General features: G+C 41.0%; 1 protein-coding gene across 1 annotated transcript; it reads left to right on the top strand.

Annotated features, from left to right (window-relative positions):
• The first annotated feature begins 13378 nt into the window (after positions 1–13378).
• On the top strand, positions 13379–26415 carry ercc6l2 (excision repair cross-complementation group 6-like 2). Its single transcript, XM_018675279.2, is given in 21 exon segments — positions 13379–13695; positions 14043–14476; positions 14591–14707; positions 14848–15041; positions 15160–15253; positions 15436–15503; positions 15673–15880; positions 16019–16159; positions 16579–16695; positions 16841–16960; positions 17043–17114; positions 17874–18019; positions 18218–18313; positions 18483–18582; positions 18926–19078; positions 19445–19528; positions 21197–22208; positions 22293–22447; positions 22728–22885; positions 24165–24792; positions 24794–26415. Coding segments are annotated over 21 exon segments (4764 nt in total). The 5' UTR covers positions 13379–13667; the 3' UTR covers positions 25433–26415.
• The last annotated feature ends 111 nt before the right edge of the window (positions 26416–26526 follow it).

The raw sequence follows: 26526 nt of genomic DNA, 5'->3' as shown, positions 1-26526 counted from the left end.
TTTATTGAAAGTAATGTTTTTTTATTATTATTCTCTGGTTAGTTTCATCATTAAAAGGACAAGGATTGATTTCAAGTGTTGTTAACATCAACTCTAAATACTGGCAAAACACAGAGATCACTTGTGCAGCTTAACACTTAACAAATCCTCAAAAAAGCAAATGTGATTATCAATGACCCCAAAAAGGTCCTTTATGGCTACTTTAAATGAATAGCAGATTTCCAGTTCCTGATTTCCTGTTTTGTGAGCAACAGAGATAAAAGTTTACAATGTGTATAAATTCATAGACTTTTGCTCTTTTAGTACGTCCTGACATAATGTCATGATGACCTTTGTGGTGTACTGTTGGTCACTGCCATTAAACCTTGTTTTTATCTTTACATAGTCATAGAATCATTTTATGTCATCATACTTCCTATTTTTTGGTTGTTTCTGTAAATGTGAATTAATTAGGGCCTGAACACCCAAAAGGGCATCAGACTGTGGGTGTGGCAAAATGGCTTGATAGTTCCCCTACATAATTTCAATCAAGTAGCCCCAGCCATTCATTTCACCTACATTTTAGATTTTAATAGGATTTTTTTTTTTCAGTGTAATTTTGGTCAGTTTCAGGAGTCATACTTGAATGAACTCCTCCTAGACACTTTATCAGATTGACTTCAAATTTAGTCAGTGTCAATTTAAGACACTGATGATGTTAAATTATAAAACTTTTGCATTTTTATTGAAGGGTGAGTCCATGGCTGCATGGCGAATTTCTACTCTTTGCCATTCAACAGAAAGTAGTTGTAACTCACAGATACATTGACCAAACTGTCCCAGACTTCACGTGTTTGATAAGAGTCCCAAGCTGAAGATATCTGCATGACACTTCTAGTCATAGTGCCACCTGCTGGCAACAGGAAGTAAGCTTTGTGTGACAATCACCATTAATTTTCATGGTCTGGTCTTCAGTTGATAGAGAGCAACATAATGCATGTTTGGTGCATTTTTCAGGGCTGCATAATGGACACAGGGGGCGATACATGTGGAATACATCATATCCACTGCCCAGCACTCCAAGCAGCATATTACGTCTTACTTGTTCACACATTGGACACAGCTGCATCAACCAGTGCCCTACCAGCACCCCCGATTTGTGCAAGAAGGTGCAATGGGCCCAAGCAATGCTGCTTGCAGCTTTAATTGTTTGTGTTTTTGTCACCCATTTGTTTGTAATCAGTCATTGAGGGACTGATAAAGTATTTTGAAATGAATTGAATTCAGTGGGAACAAGACAATGGAAGGCAGTAGTATCAGTGATGCCAACATAATTTATGGAATCATAATGAGTTTCATGCATCTGTTAAAAATGCATACTTCTGATGTAACATGTTTATACCATTACTCACAGTAAAACAGTAGTGACTTTTGGGGCTGTTATTGTCTTCTATTATTTTCAGAGGCATTGTTGCACAAAAACTCACCTCAGCGCCCTTTAAAGAGAAATGAAACAGAACAGAACTTCAGTTTAAACGCCTCACTATAAAAACCCAACGAATGTCAGATACGGTTTCTGGCTTGTGTTTAACGGACAGCGTGAAGTCACAGCATATACACAGAGCACAGTTATAGCTCTCCAGAACTGCGTGTAAAAACCATTGTGCTGCAAGGAGAGAGCCCCAAACATGCCCCAGGGGAACCCTCCTTTTCTTCTTTTTATGGGAAAGGCCTTAATTCATGGAGACAAACGGAGCCATCATTATATTTAACAGAGTATCATAAACATTCCTGCATACTGAATGTAAATGGTAAATGTGCCTGGTTAGATGGACAGGCGGGGTAAACACAGGGCCCTGTGACCTTGCAACACACTCACACATACACAGGCAGATCTCCCATGCAGACACACCTGTATGAATCATACAGGCATAGGTGGGAATGCACCTTGGGCTACGAACTACCCTTGTAAAACAACACTCTTTCTTTCTCTGTATTATGGTGGTTTGTTCAGAACAACATAGTGTTGTTTAACACAGTACAAGTCAACCAACATCCCTTTATTATTTCAATAGTATTTGAAAAAAACATCTTAACAATGATATAACTTCAAGAATCATTCAGATAGTTGCACATGTTAAGATTTAAGATCAGCAAAAACATTGTGATCTTTTTTTAAGTGGTGGGCAGATTGTAAATTAGATTACTGTACATGTGGAGAAATTTTCCAGTTAAATTGTTCTCAAATCCAAACACACCATACAATCTTCGAAAATAATGGTACATCACACACTACTCTGTCTTGTAAGAAATGTAAGCTTCAGTGGTTCTGAACATATTTCCACAAGCCATTCTGCCATTTTGACAGTCCATGAAACCCACAGGCTACATCAGGTTAGTGGTCAGCAATTTACAGTAAAAAGTCTGCTCCTCCTTTGATACAACACCATCACTGACTAGGACCTGATAAATTACTATAGACTTGAATCAAGTATTGGATTCCATTAGTTTGTATGGGTGTGCCTAATAAACTGGTAAGAGCACTGAGCTTTCAGCCAGTGAGCTGACGTTTAACAGCTAGTTGAGTGAACAAAATCTATGCAGATGGGCTCCATGGGTTACAACAGTAAAGATGAGGCCCTGGAGGAAGACCACATGCCTCTGTGTGTGTATGACTGCAGCTATGTATTAAACAAGTGTGTATGCATGTGTGTGCACACTTCTCTTCTTCTTTTAGCAAACACTAGCTTAACCAAATAAAACAAAATTGCAAAAATGATAATGGTCTAAAACACACTTTGTGCACAGCTTCGGCCAACAAAACCTCATCGTTAGGTCTGCATGCTTGCAGGAATGGATGGAGGAAAGTAAGGGCTGGAAAACTGGTTTCGGATAGAAAAATAAACAGAACGTGTGTGGTATAGAAAGTAGGTTTTGTCTGTCGGGCAGGGGAAATGGAAGGGTATTGGCCCAAAGCATTTGCAGAAGTTTATATATGTGCAGTCAGACATAGATCTGGTGTCTTTGCCTGTGGTGAGTGTGTGTGCATATTCTGTGTCTTTGCAGCTTTGTGTGTCACCAAGGCAAAGTGACTAATGATGTTGATCATTTCTCGCTGTCAGAGAGGACATCCTGCTCGCACTGTGGGCCATGTGGGGCAGCGTCTGACGACCTCAACACATGCCGAAATTCTGAGAAAAGATCCTGACTTAATAAACACTCCATGCATACATCAGTGTTTGGCTGCAGATGACCTCAAACTAACTGTTTCTGCATGCATGTCAGATTAATGTGTTCGATCCACCCACTGTCTAGAGAGGTTAAAACATGCCATATACGAGCACTTGCACTGGGTAAGTGCTGTAGTGAATTCCACGTAGTGCTCACACCATGAAGCTGACCCATGAGAAATACTCTAATTTGTTAACTATCTGGAGCAACACCAACTGTCCAAAAAGAAGCTGAAGCCTTATATGTGACACCAACACCACATGAACTCTGTAAAGCCTTAAACCAGATGCCAAATAACAAATCACCCAGCTCTGACGGTTTCCATCCTGAATTCTGCAAACCATTTTGGCAAGTGTTATTTCTACCATTTTACAGTCTGACATCAGAGATAAAAAATAAATCCCAAACCACTTCAGCACTCAACAACCATTATATCAGTTCTGCTGAACCCCAGCAAAACCCAACCACCCTTTGTTGCGAACATTACTGTAACTAAAGCTTTAGTCATGTTTATTGTAAATCATCCAGGTCTGGCAAATATGTTTTGGAAAGAAAAATTAAAACATTCCTCTCATAATTTGATGAAGTTAGTCTGATTAGGTGAACTCCTACACACTATCACTACAGAGATCATCACACACAGAACTTCACACTTTAGAACCGGACATAGATGTCCATTCTCTCCTTCTTTTTTTGCTTTCCATGTAGAAACACCAATATTCACAAATTTACAACATACAATTAATCTGAACACCTTTCTGGAATCAATTCAAATTGTTACAGAAATATAAAAAGTGTGAATGGGACCACCCAGCATGGACACATGATGCAGACGAGTTGACCTTATCTGGGTAGCAGTCACTTGATTTTCCAGTAATTGATAGGCGATATTATTCCATAATGTGGTCCGGAAGTGGTTTGCCTGTGTGTTATGTGTATTGTGTGTGTATTGTGTGTGTATTATGTATAGTATATGCAGACATCTGTTTCCATCTAGGTCGAAGGTGGAAAAACCTCTGGTCCAACCTTAACAGAAGACTGATGGGGTCCAATCAGAACCTTTATTTGAAGAAGGGTATACACGTCTCTGTGTTTGCGGCACACTCCAGTGGACTCATATGTCTGTTCAGCACCAGACCTCCTCAATCCACGTCCTCACAGTCCCCTAGACTGAGGCACAGTCCACATTTCACTGGAGGGGCACAAAATGTCTCTGGAAATGGTTTAGGGGTTTGAGGCCTCACTGAGTGTTGATTTTAATTGAGCTCGAGTGTGTTTGATGTATGTGGTAGTGTGTGCTCTTGACTCATGTGTACACATTTCTACATATGTGCTCATACTACAACACTTGAAAATTGTTAGGTTGTCCGGGAGACCGTGCTAAATATATTGTGTATGAATGTGCCGTGTTTCTGTGACTTATATACACCACACATACAACACAGAGACACAGATGATAAATGCTGTTCGTCTGTGTGTGTGTGTGTATCTACTTGCGGGATATGCATTGTGGAGTTTAAAGAGAAAGAAAAGGACGATCCACATGGATGATGTTACTCACTGTAATAAACAAACCTTGAGGAAGGATCCATCAAACCTTGTACTTGCACCTTTCAAATTTTTCACTTGAGGTGAATATAAGCCCATTCAAAATTCAGTGTGTTGACATCAGTCGTCAAAGATACACAATTTGGAGTTTGTAGGTTTCTATCCAACACCCTTATTGGCCCATAAAAATGATGTAATCCAGGTCTGTATTCTGCATTTTATTCAGTGACATATGAAATAATAATAATTATTATTATTTATGAATATGTGATGGTATCATATTGGAGTGATGAAATAACATTGGTGAAAGGTTCACTTACTGGTCAGTGATAAACAAAAGTAAATCAAGAATAGAGAACTTTTTAAAAAAAGATAACATTTCATAACTGTGTGTTGTGCAATATATACAGTGTATAAATGTTTATGGTCTGACTTAATTCACTACTGTAAACAATGCAACATTGGTCTATATAATTTTATATCTACATCACATATCATATAATGTCATACAGATATATATATATATATATATATATATATATATATATATATATATATATATATATATATATATATAACATCTAATTCTATTTTTCAGAAAATTCCACCCATGTCTGTGTTAAGCACACACATCAGTGTATGTATACACAGGTGCACAAGTGCTTTGAAAATCCTATGACAATATGTGTCAAAGAGAAAAGGTTTCATTCTTGCTGGGTGATGGCCCGTTGAAAAAGCACACAGTTTGGCTGACTAGCTGATATATTTGCAAATAACAGGGAAATCTCCCTATGGCGGGCTAAACATGCCAGTGTTTGCTTGCTTATTCCACATAAAAGAACAGCTCACTCATTTGCTCTCATACACAAGCAAAGGCAAACATTCCCTTTATTGTGCAGACTTCTCTCTTTCTCCTTCTTTTATCCCCCCCACCCACCCGTCTTTTCTGAGCCCAGGAAGCACGCACTCACACACACACTCACCCCGGAACAAGCCTGGAGGTCTTTGGACCACACACACGGAGCAGTGCGAGGATCTCTCCCTGCCTTTCTTCCTTTTTCTCCTTCCTTTCCTCCCTCCCTACCTCCTATCTCATTCCCAGCGTTTTAAATGGTCACTCTCTCTCTCCTTCACTCCCTCTTCTTCACAGGTCTCTCTCCCTCTTTCCACATCTCACCACCTCTCAGCCCAGCCTGACCAGGACTGAGTAGAAGCTGTGTGCCCAGTGTAGCATGTCTGTATCTCCACTCTAGCAGTGTGTCCTGTCCCTCTTGTTTGTTTGAAAATGCTGATGTGAACTGTAGAGAGGACGGTCACTTAAGAATGATATTTGTGCCTGTGAGACCACCCAGCCAGCCAAGGCAAAGACACAGGGAGTTTAGGCTTTATTTTTCAACGCCTCCGCTGTTCCCAGGGCCTCCGAGTTGAATGAGATTAATCCTTCTCTGTCACCAGTATGTGTGATTATGACACAGTTTGGACAGAAATCAGCTGTGTAACAGCCAGGTGAAAGACAGGATGTGCAAACAGAGTGTGTCTTTTTTGATTAGGCAGGGAGAAAGAAAGAAGCGTGAGTCACATGAAATAGGATTTGTTAAAGTGATTCCCTCTAGTGGCTGTGTATGAAAAGTGCAAGGAAACCTATTGCATGTCCTTAGAAAATTATAGCAGTATGGGGTAGTATTTCCCAATCAGGGTTAATTACTGTGCCTGGGGGGCACTTCTGTGGCTGCTAGCTAGGGGCATGTGGAAACTCAACAAATTTGAGAAAATAGAAATTATGATATAACATAAAATATGCCCACATATTCAGTTTGTGTTGAATATAATCAGCGTAAGAGATGAATAGAAAGTTGAATCACTGGTGTAAGGGAACCCCTGTTTTCAACAATATCTCTGAGAGTACTGCAATCAAAAGTCAATTCTCACACAAGGACAACCACAAACAACTTGAAAACAGACAACCAGATTCACAATGTGTGGGTACACAACACTTACTGCATATCAAAGTGGTTAGATCTTGTCTTTTTATGTAAGTGGAAAGAGTTCATAAAGACTTCTCAGAGCAAGTATAAAGGCATAAATGGCCTTGACCCGGTTGGTCTGACATGGTAGCTGATACTGTGGATAAGGAGGCCTGAGCATCGCGTTGGGTGGCACCATGTGTGAGCTGGGGATTTACAGTGTCTCCAGACCACACACAGACAGACAGACTGGGAGAGGGAGGGATGGCTGAAGGGAGGGAGGATATGGAGAAGTAGCAAAAAAAAGGAGGAGAGGGAAAGGGAGATAGATTGTAGGAGAGCAAGGTGGGGGAGTTATGGGTAACAGCTGATATTATGTCAGTGTGGACACTAGGGCATTGTGACTTTATATCAGTCACTTTAATGGTAGTGTGTATGTGTGTGTACACTGTATATATGCATGGGCACTCATAATTGATGCCCACATGCCAGCTAAATTATACAGAATTTTCTCTAGAAAAGCCTACATGTTCTGAACTAAGTTTGCTCACTGTCTGAGCAAACATCACCAGCGTATAGGGCTTTGAATAAATGAGAAATAACATGTAATTCCTTCTATATATTTTGAACACAACCCAACTACCCACTGCCTAAACTATGTTATGTAGAATTGAAGTTGCTCATAGGTGGTGCCTCTGCTATCTAATTTGAGTGACAAGTTAATGTTACTGTAAGGCAGATACATTTTACAAAGTCAGCAAACAGCCTCACTTTAGCTACAACTTTTTGCCTTCCATTATGTCTCAGATGATGTGTTGTCAGGAGTATACGAGCATGAGCATCAGCATGAACAATACCCTGCGCAAAAGTACATGCAATATGTTAGATAGACAGTGCATCCTAGAAACTATGAGGCACAGCCTGTTGATTTCATTCACTGGGAATTCAAAAAGATCATGACAGAGCAAATAACATATTTGTTTCCCCCACATCAGTAAGTCTAATGTCACTATCTTTTTGCTAGGTGGTTGATGACATTTTCATCTCAATTCTTCATGTTGATATATGTGTACTACTCAAATTGTATAAGTTATATGAGAATAGTCTAAATGCATTCAGTGTCCTCAAACCTGTGGGAGGAGTAGTCACACAAAATGTCCAAAAGACGAGAAAGCATAAAGAAGAAGTATAAGTAGTAGGATAATATCAATGTATATTATCCTGCAAAAAAAGCTGAGTAAAAGGGCTGTATTTCTTTAAGCTTGGTGTATGATTATATTTCACAATAGTCTGCTTTGACAGGTCACACTGCAGTACTACTGACAGATTTAAACAGATGATATCCTACAGTATCAAAGTAATAATGTAAAGGAAAATGGAAAAATGGACAAATATGCCAATAAATACAGATTTGTATATCCTTCGAGTTAGATCCTGCGTGCCTTCTGGGGCCTTTCTCTGTGATTCACTGTAAAGTTTTCCAGCTCTGACTTGTGTATTAGGGGACGTGCAGTGCAGCCATGAAGGAGAAAGCAATGTGCGCTAAATGGTCCATAAGCGTGGCTTGGCCTGGCCCCTGCAAGCCCCTCTGGACCCCATATGGTGAATGTGTGTGTGCTACATGCATGGATGCATGGCCTAGCCCTCAGCAGGACTGCTCCCCACTGGATAACATCCCATAAAATACTGACACACACACGCAAACGCACACACATAAGGGTATTATGCATACCTGTAGTAAAAAAGCTCCATATACATTTTGGTATCATATGTGGCATCTATCAGACTATTGCTGGTTTTCTGAGTTTTTCCTAAAGGAGGTTGCATCCAAATGAAATTGTAGGGTCACGTACAAATATGATCCAACCACACAAAAACATCTTATACACATATACATCTGCCCACACAAGTGCCCCATTCAACATCTCTCTCTCTCTCTCTTCATACACAACAACTCCTGCAAACAAAATCCCTCCAATCAAGACAGCAATGTAGCCTTGTCTCCATATCTCCTCTGTAAGAACTGAACTACTACAGACACCACGTTGTACTCCCCCGATTCCTGATTGTGAAGTGGGGAGTGGAGGGGAACATAATTGCATGCTTAAACGCCTGAGAAACGGACGTCCAGTTCTGCTGAGTTGGTGCTTTTTGTGTGGCCTCATTGTTGGGACGTGCAGTCATGCAGCTCTTTGAGTCCCCGTCGGTGTTCATGTTGGGTTAGGGGTGGTTCAGAAGAGTGGAAGAGGGGGAAATGTTGTCTAGCGGCCAGATATTTCATTCCAAGACCAAGCACTTTGTGTCTGTTCACCATGCCTGGCAGGAGGAGGGTAGCTGTGACCAGAATGGAGTAAAACAGAGACAGAAATCAGAGGCTCTCTCTCACTCTCTGTTGCGTTTCTGTCCCGCGGTCTAACACTGTCTCTGTCAGCTATTTAATCAGCTGTTTTGAAGGGCCTGTAGAGGCTTTGATAGTAAGACACAAACTACACAAACACGAGGACGCACACATCATATACACATGCATACACATGCACAGACGCCACAGTCAGTTATACTTTCTGGTTGATGTGCTTTACTGTGGCCGAAGTGGACAAACAAAAGGCTCCTCTGTGGGGTTGCAGTGTAATGAGAGGCAGTTTGATCGTAAATATGTAGCGCTACAAAGTTTTCCATCTCACTGCAGGACAAAAGGGACGAGCCATCAAATTCGGGTCATCAGGGGCTTCTACGTTGTAAATCAGCTCGCTGAGCAGAATCAGTTGTGTCATCGCGGCTGTCTGCAGCCTAAACAAGGTTGTCAGAGGTAGCAGGGTTCCCCAGTCATAAGGTGGCTGCTGCTGCAAAAGCAGGGATAGAGATGAAGCCACAAACAAGCGGTTTCCTAAACTTCTGGTCCCCAATTTCATTGCTTGTAGTTGTAGGTCTCTGAGATGTTTTGAGAAAATTCAAGCATCACTGCTCAGAGGTTCCCTTTTACATATGCCTTGTGTGTGTTGTATGAGGGTACCTCAAAAAAGAGAAGAAGACAGGGACAGTGTGTGACGGAAAAAAAGGGGGTGGTGGTGGTGGTGGTGGTGGTGGGGTGGGGGGGGGGTGATAGAAACAAACAAACTGCTTGGAAGAGATTCAAGGTTTGTACAACTCAATTAAAAAGAGTTGATTGCCTCCAGCCTTGCTGATAAGGCACTATTTACAGCAACAAGCCCATACTTCAAGAATCGCTGAGGGAGATAAATAAGGCAAAAATAAGAGGATAGCTGCCTTTGAGAAAGGTTTTGTCTTCCAGGACAACTCAAAAAGACCCTGAGACTTTGTGGCATATGGAAAGGGATACATAAAATACGTGGGAGTCAAGCTTATGTACACTGTGCCTGGGACTTGGATTAGTGCATTCTCTAGAGATGTCATTATGTCAACAAGTCAGGGACACAAAGGATGCTATTAACTCAAATGAATGTTAAATGTTTATTGAAAAAAAAGAGAAAAGCACCATTAAAAGCAACATCGCTTTTTAAAAATCAGTTAGGTCTGGAAACAGAAAACCCCCTTATCACAAAACAAACAAAACAGAACACGTAACTGTTACCATTCTGTGGAGTAACTGGCACAAAAAACCCAACATGTGTAGAGTAAGAAACATGTAAAAAAAAAAAAAAAAACTCATTTTATTTCTTTTGTAACTGACTTCAGAACCATCACATTTAATCATACGCAACTGTATTTAGTATAATGATGTCCCAACTACTGTAGTCAAGTCAGGTGGCAAGAGATGAGAGGAGGGAAAAGTGGCCAAAACATCACAACCAATATGATTCAGCCCTTTTGATGAAAAGCCATGTGGGTTATGTTGATTTTAAACATGTGACATCATATTAATCCAACTGTTTTCAGTTTCCTTAAGTGAAGACACACTCTCACACCATAAATGAATTGTTAAGAAACTAATGAAGTGGATAGGAAAGCAAATGAATGGGAAAGCGAGAGAAAGACGAATGAGAATAAAAAATGAAAAGCATGAATTATCAACCCAATTTTCCATTTCTGCAATCAACGCTTATGAAGCTGAAACTGTCATTTTTGGCGTGGTAGTAATTGCTCTTGGCCCGTGGCAGACCCTCTGACTCATGAGAGAGAGGCGGTGGAACACAGATGGAGTGTTTCCGAAGCTCCTGCAAGCAGGACAAGACCTCCATTCAGGTCTTCCTCTCCAACCGCTGATTATGACCAACAACAGAAGTTTAGCAGACGTCTGGTCCAACACTATGTTTTATTCAAATCAAACCTCGATGCAGCCAAATTAATCTGACTGAGATGAAAGCTATGGCTGCAGGAAACACCTCGTCCAGAGAAATAAGTTTGCTTAAGTCAGTCCAGGTGGGTTTCAGGAAAGCCAGTGGGGAAATTTCATGGTAGATGCAAGAGAATGCACCCTCTGACCTGATTAGAATAAATTATGAAACTGTTCCTTTTCAGTCTTCAGAGATTATGTATAATTGTGATAAAATAAATCTTATTTTAAGGAGGCACCTCACAAAAAAGGGTCAGATTATATGCATATGCATCACATTGCAGGGGAAAATATTATTTTACACAGCTACTATCACTGGAAAACAAATCTACAAATAAAATATAGAATTAGTTAAAATTAGCCCCAATGAGTACAGGTACTGTTAATACTTTAAATACATCTATCTAACAATACTTTTACCTTGATTTTGAGGTAAAGGATGTCAGTACCTCTTCTAGGACAGCTATATAGATGCATGTTTGCTCTTCTCTTGATTTGTTGAGTAAGTGCAAATTTTTCTGTGTGAAAAGTTGCTCTTTCTGACTACAACAGGGAATAATTTATCCGGTTTTCGTTAAATATTGTAGCAGGACCTGTAGCAGGTTTTTCAGTGCTTATCAGAAAGAGAGCAGTCTGTCTTGTGTCATTTTATGTATCAAAAATGTTTCAAGTTTTTCATAAGTTGAACACGTTTGCTCTTTCTCTAAATGTAGCAAGGAGCAAGTTTGAAAAGTAACGCTTCATTTCAGACAATAAAACCAAAGTCCAGCACAGCCAGCTTGCCACAGTCGCTCTGCAAAATCAAAAATGACTTGATGAGAACTTGTTATCTGCAGCCAATGATCTATTTATCCCAACTCTATCTGCTTGAGCGGTGATGTATTACTGCAAATGAGGCCAGAGAAGGCCCTTGTGGTTCAGTGAGAGAACAAGTGTGTATGAGACCTAGTGTAGTATGTAAACCGTTTGACATCAGTGTTTGGGCTTTCTTTATGAGAACATCTGCAGCAGCTGCCCTATAAATTCCCAGTGTTGAGAAAACAGGAACAAAAAGTTCCTTTTTTGTATGGCAGTGTACCATGGCGAGAAGCGGACCTTGTCGTGCCTCATCTGGAGCACCACAGCCAGCGTTTAGGGAAAGTCAAACCGGGGATGGAGAACTGAGACAGTGTTACTGTGTATTTACAGAGCTGCTTTGCATGGCAGCAGATAACCTTAAAGTGAGCTTATTGATGGCCTTCATATCAACCCCAGACGACAGACACACATATCTTTTTGCTTTGCTTTTACTGTAATTCTACAGACCACCAAGTCTCAAGTCTTTCACGTGCGTTTACTCAACTACTTCCTTCACTTTCACCGTCTGTCAGGACTTGTTTGTGTTCTTTTCTTGACTGTTGCACAATAATGGTTGATATGATGATACTATTGTATTTCTTCTCCAAGAGTCTCTTCAGTGTCAGTACTCTGGCAGCATCTGCACACTACACTTTAACCCCAGCCCCATAGAAAGATCTTGTTTTTAATTCCTCAAGGTTTGTGGATAAATACACTAAGCAAGTTTTTATTGTCCATATAATGAGCAAACCATCTTAGCAGATGTTTTATTACTTTTGGTGAAGTTAAATAAAATTGGAAGTCAGACCAGGAATTATGCAGCCATATTCACTGATATTTTCTGCATGGATACATTAGGTTGTATACACTCAAAGTTCAAAATGTCCCCTGCACAGAGCACCCTACACAATTAAAATCTTGTGACAAGACTACCAGAGTAGTTACTAGGCATTAAACACAACAGAAAGGCATGATATAACTAGATCAATAAAATTATAATAATGTTAATAAAAAAAACAACTGAAGATGTAAAACAAATAAAAGAACACAAAAATACATTATTATTATTATTATTATTATTATTGTGCAGCTATATTAATATTATTTATATGTTGCATGATGAAATTTCACAATTGTACATAATGTTACATGAGAAGATGTACAAACACTATAAGTAGCAGCAGACACATTAACATATTATTTGAATGTATGGTTTTAAAAGTGAAGAAAACATTATCACTGTTATTTTACACTGTTACTCAGATTTATTAACCACATTTTAATTAAGTCACTGAGGTACTTTCGTTTTGATTTACTTCATGGAAAGATAATTTAGATTCCATGCAGCACTTTCAATAAAATGTTCGAGTGTGGCATTTCGTGTCGGAAATAAAAATGGTCGAACCGTGAAAATATGAATTGTTCAAAAAAGATTCTTGAAGTGATTTACAATTTGTAGCGTGGACTTTTTAAATTTATTTGAAATCGCTGAAATACTCGGAAAGTGCGGCACTCGTTGTGAAGATAGATAAACATCCAGCAGGCTGCAGTGGAGCTGCAGCTGCTCCTGCTGCTGTTATGCTGCTGTGTGTGTCTGTACCTTTTTGTTAGATAAATGAACACAAACGAAGGATAAAGTATGAGCGATTAACTCAGGATGATATGACCCGTGTGAGCTCTGCCGCTTGGTCTTTTCTAACCGCGGCGTTCTCCTTTGTTGTGAATGAAAGCTAAGCTAATGAAGCTAGCTAACTAGCTACAGTGACTTTTCCTCCACAGGGAAAAGGGACCAGAGAGGAAACACACAGTGTTTTCTGATGGCTTCAACTTCTACAGCTGAAAAAGGTTTGGAAAACATGTCTTAACGTTTCTGTTGGCCACTGTTTTCCAAAAATAACGATATGTAAAGTCTGTGAAGCTCATGTCTCCTATATCAACTTGCGTTAACTACTTAACAGTGATATACCAACAAGTGAGAAGATATATTTGACCAGTGGGACAAATGACTGTACTAGATGGAATTTACTGATGTTTTGTATTGATTAGTCGATTGACAGAAAATTAATTAAGCAACTATTTTTGATAATTAAATAATCATTTTATTGAAAATTTAATGTCATTTAAGCTTTTTCTTAAGAAACTTTATGATGCAAAGCACAGTAAATGAATACAGTATTAACATCATTTTGCAGCAGCATGGCGTGAAGGTGACAGCTGTCTGGCTCCGAACCCTAGAGATGGCATCCTGCAAGAGGCCACCATCCGGAGACTGTCCTCTACGTCTAACAGTAATGATACCACAGCATGGGTTATATTTACTGACAACAATAAAAATGCAGAGGAGGAGAAGGAAGAAGAGGTGGAAGCCATACCTGTCTCAAAACTCACAAGATCAGACCCGAATCATGTAACCCAGGAGAAACCAGTATTTCCCAGCAGCGTCACAGACCCCAGGCTGCGTGTCCCGTTAGTGCTGAGTGATGCTGATGGAGACAGAGTCCCTTACACTATCAACAGATATCTGAGGGATTACCAGAGGGAAGGTATCAGGTTCATTTACAGCAACTACATCCGTTCCAGTGGTTGTATCCTGGGGGACGACATGGGCCTTGGAAAAACTGTACAGGTAAAAAGTGCATTAGCTGCAAAACTTTTTTTCAAAATGTTTAAAATGTCTGCATTTCTTTTTCACATGATTCTCTTGGGTTTGTCATCTTCTCATCTTTCTATCTTGTCTTAGGTCATTGGTTTTCTTGCTGCTGTGTTGCACAAAACAGGCACATGGGAGGACATCAAGAACAACAGGCCTCAGTTTCTGCAGAGTCAGATCCCCTCCAAGCAAAGTAAACCCAACAAAGTGGGTGTTGAAATATGATAGTATAAGACTTTTTTTTTTCCAAATACCAGGTGCATGCTGTCAAGAGCAACAATAATGTAAAGACACAAATATGAGTCTTGTCCTTAGCTTGATACTGGTGTTTCTATCATCTGGTCTAGGTGTTCCTCATTGTGGCCCCACTGTCAGTGCTTTATAACTGGAAAGATGAACTGGACACATGGGGTCATTTCCAGTGTGTGGTGGTCCACGGGCTGAGGAAAGAGGAGGAGCTGGCTCGCATTAAGAAGGGACGCATTGAAATTGCTCTCACCACCTACGAGACCCTGCGTCTTTGCCTGGATCAGTTTAATAAGTAAGAATCATGCTCGACACACACAAGCAATAATATGCGACAAATTCATTTTTGGAGCTGTGTATTTTTCTGGTACTTAAGGACTGTGACTAAGAATATACCTGTGCCCACTCTGCAGCATAGACTGGTCTGCTGTGGTTGTGGATGAGGCCCATAAGATAAAGAATCCAAGCTCTCAGATCACTCAGGCCATGAAGGAGCTGAAATGTAAGGTCAGACAACTTTATATACGTGCTATTATTTTAGTAGGTAACTGGGGGAGTTTATGGATTTACTGATGATGGAGAGTACAGATGGTGTTTGTCTTTAAGGACTGTAAAGTCTGTCATAGTAAGCTTAACTTTGCTCATGGACCAAGCTTTTGTTGCTTGTTTTGCACTTATATTTCCATCAGATCAGAATTGGCCTCACTGGAACCATCTTACAGAATAACCTTGAGGAGCTGTGGTGTGTCATGGACTGGTATTTTAAAAGACTTTTATATTATAGCTCATATATCTTTTGCATATTTACATGCACATTTCAGACATTTTGTTCCCTGTGGTCAAAGCAATTTGATTGCAGTTTTACAACTTGTTGCAGAAAATAGTTCCCATCAACTTTCATAATGTGTATTTTGTATTCTATTTAGGGCCATACCTGGTTGTCTTGGCAACTTAGGACATTTCAAGAACAAATTCTCAGATCCAATTGAGCAAGGACAGAGGCACAGTGCAACCAAACGTGCCCTAGCTACCGGGAGGAAGACAGTCAGAGCCCTGGTGAGGAAGATCTCTCACTGGTTCCTCAGGAGGACTAAAGCTCTCATCAGAGAACAACTACCCAAGAAGAATGACAGGGTAAGTTTATTTTAGTGGCTTTCTGTTCTCTGGAAACTCACAGTTCAGCATCAACAATATTCCATTATTGAGTGAAGGTCTATTGTCTTTGGTGTCTCAAAGCATGCTTAAAATAAATGCTGTGTTGTTTCATCCCAGGTGGTGTACTGCTCTCTGACAGACTTTCAGCAAACTGTGTATCAGACGGTGCTGGATACCGAAGATGTGACGTTACTGCTGAGGTCCTCAGAGAAATGTGGCTGTCAAAGTGGACGCACACGCAGAAGCTGCTGCTATAAAGTTAGTTCATCCCTTTTACCATCATGTGCCCTTGCATGCCGTGAAATGTATTGGGCGAAACTTGACCGGAGGGGTTGAGCTATTTTCTACAGATTCCAGTTAAAATATCAGGGAATGCATGTGCAGAAAATGGGCTTTTTATATGCTAAGGTGTTGAGGTAAAGCGGGAAACAGTGTTTTGTTTAATGTAGATGAACTTAACCTATAAGAAGCTAAGTCTTGTATTTCTGCATAGGTACTTTTTCTATAGAGCGTAATACAGTATTAGTATTAGAGCCTGCTGGAATTCACTTGTTGATTGATAGTCTTTAAATGCAGTGAAGAATGCTTATATTATTCTTTTGATTACATTTCTAATGTGTGTGGTTGGAAGAAAAAAGTACTGGTCCCTTTAAATAACAATATTTTTTTTGTTGCAGGCAAACTCTGAAGGTGTTCAGATAAAGGAGCTGTACTTTAGTTACTTGGCCATATTGAGGAAGGTTGCCAACCATGTAGCGCTGCTTCAGTCCACTGCTGGAACCAGCAAGAAACAGGTACAAACATATTGTAACTGACATGTCACTTATTTAGTATGCTCATTCATTACAGGTATCTCCTGGTCAAATTCTCCACACTCCCTAAGTTAATACCACATTGTACATATTTGGTTCACTAACTTGGCTAATTTGCTTCCTCTAGGAAAAGTATGTGAGCGCCGTTTGTCAGAAGGTATTCCAAAAGTTTCCAGACTTTGTGCAGAGATGTAAGGATGAAGCATTTGAGGCACTGTCTGACCCAATGTACAGTGGAAAAATGAAGGTACAGTTTAGGAAGAATGGCTCAGTCTTCCGCTCATTGTGGGCTGTTTTGGTGTATGTTAATGTATCTGTATTCCTTTCAGGTTTTGCAGAAGCTGCTGAAATATTATCTGCGAAAAAGAGACAAAGTACTTCTTTTCTCTCTCTCAACCAAGGTGAGAGCCATGTTTGTGTGTCTGTGTATTGTGTGTATTGAAATAATGGAATATTGAATTTTTGAGTGTGAGTGCATGTGATTGCAGAGATATGGTGTGTGAGAGCTGGATGAGTAAGGGCAAAATGATATGAGGCTTACAGTGGCGTAATCCAAAAGAGAGGTTAGATGGTGTCGCAGCTGGAGCACACTCATTGTTTTTTTGTTTTTTTTAATTCCGTCAGTCTTTCAACACAGCAACAGGCTTGAACACACACTCTTAATTGCCACTGTTGTTAGAGCAGATTACTTGTTTACAGAAATAACAGTAGCAAGAGGCATGGTTTTCTCATGACATGGATTAATAAGTAAGCCTTGGGATTTTATAAGTGAGGGTGCTTAGTGAGTTTTAATGATAATTATATTCTGCAGAGTCTAAGAATTGCTGTCACCCGAGGCAGTATGATAACATTTGTGGATGGTATGAGGTCATGCTTTCATTGCCTATGCTTTGCTTTTTTGGGATTCAGAGCCCATACAGGGCAAGGCTCAATACTGCCCCTGTAGTATATCTATAAATATACAATCCAGGGGATATTACTTTTTATTACATTTGTTTGTATAGCATCTTCATTTTATCTTTCATATAAACTCTTCACCATGATGATGATGATGAGTAGATTCACAGAGCAGATATAGAAGTTGAGCCTGTCAGTTTTTACACATTGATTAATGTTTTTGGAACCTTTTGCAATTAGTTGTTGTATTTTCTATCTATCAGCTGTTAGATGTGCTGGAGAGCTACTGCATGGCAGAAGGGCTGGACTATAAGAGATTGGATGGAGCCACCAAGTCCAAAGAGAGAGTCCAGATTGTCAAAGATTTCAACAGCTCCTCCCACATCAACCTCTGCCTGGTTTCCACCATGTTAGTGGAAAAATAAAAATTTGATAGAGAAGTAGTGTTTTCTTATATTTCATGTCTACACATGAGGCCTTTTGTGGTGCTTTTAACTCAAAAATGTAGATTGTAAAGATAAGCCAATATAGGAATATTTAACAACTGTTTATTTTAAACATATTCAAAACCTTAAACCAGCTGATGACTGACTCTTTGTTCAATCAGGGCAGGTGGTCTTGGCCTTAACTTTGTAGGGGCCAATGTGGTCGTGCTATTTGACCCCACCTGGAACCCAGCAAATGACCTCCAGGCTATTGACAGGTAGGCTGTGGCCCGTATCTTGACATACTACTGTTTTACCACACACAGTGGTGGGATTCAAGAGCTTGATAATATTCTTTGCTGATTGATGTAACATGTGTGTGTGTGTGTGTGTGTGTGTGTTTGTGTGTGTTTGTGTGTGTTTGTGTTTGTGTGTCTGTGTCTTTAGGGCATATCGTATTGGCCAGTGCAGGGATGTGACTGTTCTCAGGCTGATCTCATTGGGCACCGTAGAGGAGGTTATCTACCTCAGACAAGTTTACAAACAGGTACCTGACAATTATTACCACATACTCATAATGTAATCTCAGCAAGACACTTTCCTGAATAACTTTAAGTTCTACATTTATATACTGTACATATAAACAAAGGATGGGCATACAGTAATAACAGAAAACTTGTACCAGAGCATCTCAGTAGTCCCAAGTCTTTGTTTTATCTACAACATTTAGGCACCAATTAGCAGCTCTTTCATTTCTTCACACTTTGGGCTGATTCCACATGCTAGCATGTATTGCACAGAAGATTTTACTTTCAATGGAAAATTTTGTTGAGAGCTCCATGGAGATATTATTATAACTGCATATCCCCACGTTCCCTTCTATGTTTCAGCAATTGCAGTGTTCAGTCATTGGCAAGGAGAGTTCCAGACGGTATTTTGAGGCAGTGCAGGGGCACGGTGTCCATAAGGGGGAGCTGTATGGGATCAAAAACCTCTTCAGGCTGCAGACTCAAGGAACATGTCTCACACGCAAGATATTAGAGGTTAGATAGCTCACATGCCTTTTTAGTGTTTGATTGATGTTTTCTGCTGTAGCATACCGCCTTATCTCACCTCATCCCACTAACTCATACCTCCAGTCACACTACAAGGTCTCACATAAGACTTTTACATTATTACATTTCTTTGGATCTTATGTTATAGTACAAGATATAGTGAAAAGGGCCCTAAACATTTATCTCTCTGAATATCAAGACTTACACACTTATCAGTGCAACATTGAGCCTAGTAAAACTGAAAACTGAAAGATAACAAAGCCTTTTGTTGATCATTGTGACAACACTGAACTGATGTTGTACAATGACATGTTAATGTGGTAATAAATGTGTGTGTCTCTCTCTCTCTCTCAGCGAGAAGGACAAGTGGAGGCCGGTGTAATGACAACCAGCACACACACAGGCGAAGAGAAGGAGGAGGACAGGAAAGGACTTAGCGTGAGTAACTCTGCCGTTCTCAGAGACCCCAGAACACAGGATCCTCATCTTTCCCATCCCTCACTCCATCTTCTCTCCCAGGCGGCCCACTTATCCTCCCATTCCCACGTGAAAGAAGGAATGCCTCGAACAGGGACCTTCCTATCTGTCAGCCAAAAAGCCCACAAAATCATTTGACTCTCATTTAACATTTCCTTTGATTCTTCTTTGTCTTATCAGCTTCCTATTGCCTTTAAGAGTTTTTTTCCTCAGTGACAAATTACTTATGTACGAGAAATAACAGCTCCTGCTCTGAGGAAATGAGATAAATTACTTTTAAAGGAACAACATGGAGAAAGTGATACCCCCTATCTTGTCAGCATCATGTAGTCACCCCATTGTAGGCTTTCAAGGTGGCTGTAAAAAGTTTGTAGTTTCCTTACAGCAGCTGTGGTTAGCTCGAGTTCAGGCAGTAAGAATAGTTTCATGTGGTGGAAAAAGAGAATAAAAAGATCAATGGAAATCTCAGACCGCTTCTGCGCAGTATGTTTCAGCAGATATATTTTCAGCAAAACATTTCAAAATATACTACTTTCATGTCACACTGCTACCATTTTAAAACAGGAAATCTCCTCAAAAGTAGTGTATTTGCCTAAGCTATGAGTGTTTCCATGGAGGTTTTTGCCACGAAAACCTGACACCTTTGGAATCCATTGTAATTGTAACTGACTGAACTGAAGCAGACCACAGCTCCTGTTCTCTGTAAGTGTGAAAACTACAAACTTTTTTACAGCAACCTTCCGAGCACTCAGAGTATAAATATTTAATACTCTTTTAAAAAATTGCAGTGCGGTAGATTTTGGGTGGAGGACCACTTTAAGGCCTTGGCTCACAAAAAATATTTTTACACTCAATTCTTTGTATTTTAGCAAAACCGGAGGATGAGGTTCTCTCTGTCTGCCTCTCACTTTCTCACTGATGCTGTGAAACAGCTGGATATAATTACTTGCTTGTCCTAATGGAAGGGGCAGACCACACTGAAGTCTGTCTTCTCTTTTCAGCTATTTATTTACACAGTGATACCCCTTATCATCCTGTTCCCAGCCAGGCCTGTGCTGTGCAGCACACTGTCCTTTTTTTTTTTTTTTTTTACACGGCCGCTGCTCCGCTGAGGCCATTCAGATTCTCACAAATGTGCAGAATACACTGGGGTGCCTTAACACGCACAGGACGAGGCTGGAGGCGTGTAAGCACACACAAGCACTGCAGAGCTGGGGAAGAGTCATCTCGTTGGCGAATTTTGTGAAATTAGAATCACTGTTGGTGGCCGCTCCCATAAAAGCCTATTCATATAACTCCAGGAAATGTTACAACCCCTTTTGTTTTCTTCATATTACATCATGATGGAGGGCATGTGTCGCACTGATGTTTATTGTGATTTATTGTTGCAAACATCTGTCTTGTATTACGCAATGTCACATGGCCTGGTCCACTGAAAGATGGCATGAACAAGGGAAGTGAAGAATTTGTAGTCTTTTGGTACCATTTTGCAGCTTAGTCTTTCTCGCGCAGTGTATGTACAGTTGATTTACATTTTTCATATCAGTTTCTTGTTCCTGTACTACCCACTTTTTGTGCCAGTCTGTCCCCACTTTTCCTTAGCTGTTTGTGTCAACTGTTTTATTCAAGGAACCTGGACAGTCTCCATCTACAGAGTGTGTTGCACAGAATGATGAACCAGCCAAGGAGAACAAGGATTCTTCAAAGGTCCCCAAAGGGGTGCTGGACTTCAGCAGTGGGAGTGAGGAGGATGAGGATGAGCAGAGGTTTAAGAGGAAAGCCTCAAATCCCAGTGCAGTGGATGGCAACAGAGGTGGAAGTGCTGCCACTGGTCCTGGTCGAATGAGCCTCTTACAGCACGGTTTCTCCAGATTCCTTGAAAGGGTCAAAAGTAGACCAGAGTCAGGCAAAGGAGATGGTAGTAGTTTAGAAGAAAGCCCTTCTGACACAGACACTGAGGATCTTGGAAAATTTGGAAAGAATGAGTGTACCTCCTCTGGCATCAACAAGAGATCCAATACAGGGAATGATGCAGTCTGTGTCCCGAAATTGAGAACAAAAACCTGGGACATCTCCAGTGGTTTGGACAGAGAAGACAGAAGGAATGGAGGCAGTGGTAGACAAGAGAGGGTTTCTTTGTTGAAAGAGAGTGATGATGCTGTAAGAAAGAGACAGAGTCTGAAGGGGTGGACAAATAAGGACATTACTGTAGAGGGGGAGAGTGATGAAAACTTCTCACCAGACAAAAAGCCCAACAAACTCAAAACTACAGTTCCCACAGCACACTGCTTTGAGGGTTACTCTGATGAATCTGAGGATTTCGACCTAGAGCCAAGCACATTGCCCAAGAAAGGTGCATTAAATTCTCACTGTAGAGGTCAAGACAGCGGGAGAGGAAGTCATGACTCTAACAGAAAGAGGCAGTCTACCAGTGTGAGGAACAAGGCCAGATCCAAACACACAGAAGCCATAGAGACATACACATCTTCAGAGGATGAACGCACTCCTGTTAAGAAAGGAAGATCTACAGGGTGTCACTTCACAGAGAGGACAGAGAGACACACAGTTTCATTTACAACTCTGAAGAGTCAGACATCTCCAGCATCTAAAGGAAAGGCCGGAACAATCGATAGCGTACTAGGTCAGATTCAATACTAATTTTAATATGGTATTAACTTTAAGTCAACTTTATTTTAAAATGAATGACATATATTTCTGTTCAAAGGGGATGTGCAGGAGGTGGTGTATACCCATTCCAACCAGCGTGTTGTGGGTGGGAGCAAAGCAGAGGAGATGATCAGCAGAGCTGCTGTACGACACGTGTTTGAACGCAAGATGTACTCTCAGCTCCCAGCCAATCACTTTCTAGGCACCCTGGAGGTACTTACCGCCGTAACACAGATCTAGTTCAGTGATTCTTCAGACGTATGATATGGTAGTTGTATCTGCCAATCCTGCATCGATGGCAACTAAAAAGACAAAAATGAAAATTTAAAAAATACATATTTTCCTGTGACCTGGAATGTTTACAACTGTACATCTACACATCTCAGCCACCAGTACTGACTAGTGGAAGTTAAATTCTTTGGTGTGATGCAAATCAAATGTTGAGTTCTGCTGTGTTGGACTGATAGCAGGCATCTTGCTTGATTTTTACCAGAGTCTGTCAGCAAGCCCACCAGACAGTCTGCCTCATTCTGCTGTCATCAGTGTGCAGAAGCCCAGTGTCGACCATCCAGTCACCTTCGCCAGCAAGAGTGTGCACCACACCAGACACACCACCTTCATCACTGGAGAGACTCCCCAGGCCATACGCAGGTACTGAAAGGGTGTGAGAGGTGATGAGTTGAGGAGATAAGGACAGAGGAGGTAGCAGCTTAGATAAAACAAAAAAGCAGAGAGGAAGAGAGAAAGAAAAGGAGCATATAGTAGAAGATAAGATATGATGCAGAAGAAGAGAGAAGTAGATTGGATAGGAAGTGGATAAAAGGGGGTAGTTGAAAAAAGTGGAATAGTGGGGAGGAAAGGAAAGAAGGGAGGAATTCCTGGCAGTGTAGGGAACAAGGCCAAAACTCACCACAGATATAGTGTTGAGCGCCCCCACCTGGGCCTCAGGAATTGTGTGTATGTGTGTGTGTTTAGCGCAAGACCACCTCTGAGCTTTCCCTTCCACCTATTTCCCAGCATCATGCTGTAGATTGCTCAGTTATGTTCAGGCCCAAGGAGCACAGCAGTTTTCCCTTCCACAACCACAGCCCTCCTGAGACTAACCAAAAATGATCGCCCGAGGACTTCCAAACCCACACTGATATATGCACACACGTCCTAACAAGCATTTACACTCATGTACAGACACACGGCAGTCAAATACACACACCTCTGTCCTGCCGCATCACCTCCGCCCCCCTCTCCACCTTTCCAAATGCTCATATACAGACACACAGACACCTTTGTGGCTCCAATCTCGCTCCCCAAGGAGAAGGCTGTATCTCTGCCCAGAGGCTCACCAGGAAGTGAAAATACACACTAGTTATATTGATATCCCCTCAATTAACCTTGCACTGTTTAATGATTTAAAGCCACATGCACGTTGTGTTTTATTGCTGTTAACTTTTATTTATTGTTTTTCCAGTGAAAGCCACAAATGGTAATAACACCATCATAATGCTGCCATACCACCAGTGACTTTGAAGTATTTCTGTCCCCGAGTCTGGTTAGACTGAAGTTTTAATGACTGCCTAGGAGCTCAGGAAAAACACCTCATGCTGCATAGCTATCTGGATATGAGCCTGAATATGTGGAGAACTATTCATCATAGGCTAGGCTGTGACAGACCCACAGAATACCTGATTAACAGTATAGGCCTTGTGGCTTTTTAAAGATGTTTTGCGTGCGATTTAAATTACCTTATGGTATGTGCATATGTTCCAAATTCTGTCTTCATATTCACTGTATGTGTGACAATGATGTATATTCATAGCTGAAGATATTAGTCACAAAAGATCTTTCTATCTTCGTTGTCTAACACATTTTTTGGGCGTGGATTATTTTTCATTCTCATTTTTGTCTTTGTGTCCTTCTCTGTGCTTGTGTGTAGGCAGCACCTGGAGGAAATGGCAGAAAAATTCAAATGCCCCTCAGTTCACCAGTTTGCAGTAGAGATCCTGAGCAGAAACTCAAGCCAGAGACTGGCCTGGTTACGACAGTATTACACTTCACTGAACTACCCTGACCTGGCTAATACAGTCACAAAACACTTCCCACACTCTGATTCAGCACAGACCTCCTCCACTTCAGCTGCTTCCTCCTCCACATCCACCAAAACAGCTGCCACAAAATCTCACACAGAGACCAGAACCCCACAAAAGGATGTTGCAAAAGCCACACGAAAGCCTAAATACACTCAGAAGAATCTGGGGCCCAAACCTCAGCCTGAAATCCTACAAAATCATGTTCCCCAAACAAACCCTAAAAACCCACAAAATGATGTTCTAGAACCCCAGAAAAAGCAAAAGATCTCACAAAAGAATGCTCTAGAACCTCCAAGTAATGTTTCAAGCCCTGAGTCAGAGGGGCAGGAGGAGACGGTCTGCAGTGCCAGAGGACAGAGGAGGACAAAGAGGGGTAGTGTTTCTAGTTCTGGAGCCCACAGAGCTGGTGGTGGTCTTGGCGTGGATCAGGCCAGCAGCAGTGGTCTGGGGTCTGGGAAGGCTGCTGCTTTCCCTGAACCACACAGACAGAGATACCCCTTCTTCTCCGGACCTCAGCCATGGCAGGTCCACCATGTCATCCAAACCCGCAGCACAGGGAAAGGAGCGAGAACAAGAATCGTCCTCCAGGATTAAAGAAACTTTTCAAGGGCAGAGAGAAAATTCTCGGACCCCTTCCCCTCCTCAACAGGCCCCTTCCACCTCAAGTAATCGCTCCTTCCTCACAGACCTGATAGGAGACACCTCAATCCTTGACGATTTGTTCAAACCCAAACCCAGGGGTGCACAACAGAGGAGTGGCCCAAAAACACCCCCCGCATTGTCAGTGTCAGTAAACACATGTCTCGCTACACCTTCTCCATCCAGAATCACTCTCAGTACTGATTCTGGCCTCTTAGACTCCCTCTCTTCTCCAAGCTCACACACATCAACTACTCACCAGGTCAGTACACCAGTGCAGGCATCAAAGGGTGGTCGCAAAGACTTCTGGGACATTCTAAATGAGGGCAATGAGGAGAGTATCAACAGGCTAACAGACCCAGCAGAAGTGCAGAGAGTTTGTGTCAACACTAACTTTTTAGCTAGAAGTAGGTCTGAAGAGGAGGAGAGCAAGAGTCTCTGGAAGACTAATGAGAAGTTCCTGTGGAAGAAATGATACACAAGAGTCATTTTAGATCGTATTAGAATTTTTTTTTTTTTTAAGTTCTAAAAGAGAATTTTTCTCAACATATTTTATTATTTTAAAATTGCATATCATTTATACAACTTTAAAATGTCTTTTTTAATTTACTCGCTGTATTTGAAATATCAATTTCCTGAATTAGACAAACTGACATAATGTTGACTTGAATAAACAGGGTGTTGATCCCTGGGAATTGAAACTTCTGCGTATTTTATGGAATTACTATCTCATCTGTTGCTTTATGTCTATATTTTTGACTTAACATATACAACCTCAATGGAGCACATGCAATGTATAAAAGAGTGAAAAAACTGACCCAAAAAAACAAAGAAATCAAAGTAGTACATTGTAAATTTGTAATAATACACAGCTGCAACTAAGGGATTATTTTCAAACAATTTTTTCTGGCCAACAGTTAAAAACAAAAACAAAAAATGGTTTACAATAATGTAAGAGAATGAAAAACAGCAAATTCTCACATTTGAGAAGCCGGAACCATTAGATGTTTGAAAAATGATTTAATTAATCAAATAACCATTTATCAGTTGTCAAAATAGTTGCAGATTTATTTTCTGTTGATCAACTAATTGGTTCAGTTCCAAATGTTCTATAAAAATGTTAAGGTCACTGTCACTGATAAGATGTTAAGTGGATGATTTGACAGAGAAAACCGATCCGCTGTAGGCATTAGCCATTATCGTCATTGGATACCGTGGCTGCCACCCCAGAACTGTTGGTGGCCCCCGCAGAGATATCACTTAAAACTCCTTAATGGCTGTTACGTCTCCATCACTCTGAACCCCTCGCTGCCCTCCCACTCCCCCGTGAGAGTGTGCATATTGTGTAGATGGTGTGGTTCCTCCGCACAGTAATCTGATAGTCTGTGGCGCTCTGCTCAGTTGCGCCTCAAACGCCCCTCAGAGTGGAAGCTGCTGCGCTATTAGTGAAATAACAATAAGCAGTTGCAGACAGTGGAGCTGGGAGAGGAGGGGGGTAATGGGGTGGGTGGGGAGGAGTAGAATTCACATCCATCCTTTTGTCCAATCTCTTGCATCTCTCAGTTGAAG

The sequence above is a fragment of the Lates calcarifer genome, linkage group LG13, assembly GCF_001640805.2.
Source record: "Lates calcarifer isolate ASB-BC8 linkage group LG13, TLL_Latcal_v3, whole genome shotgun sequence".
NCBI classification, from domain to species: Eukaryota; Metazoa; Chordata; class Actinopteri; family Centropomidae; genus Lates; species Lates calcarifer.
The sequence above is the reverse complement of the archived record's forward strand: the minus strand, read 5'-3'. Positions and strand labels throughout refer to the sequence as shown.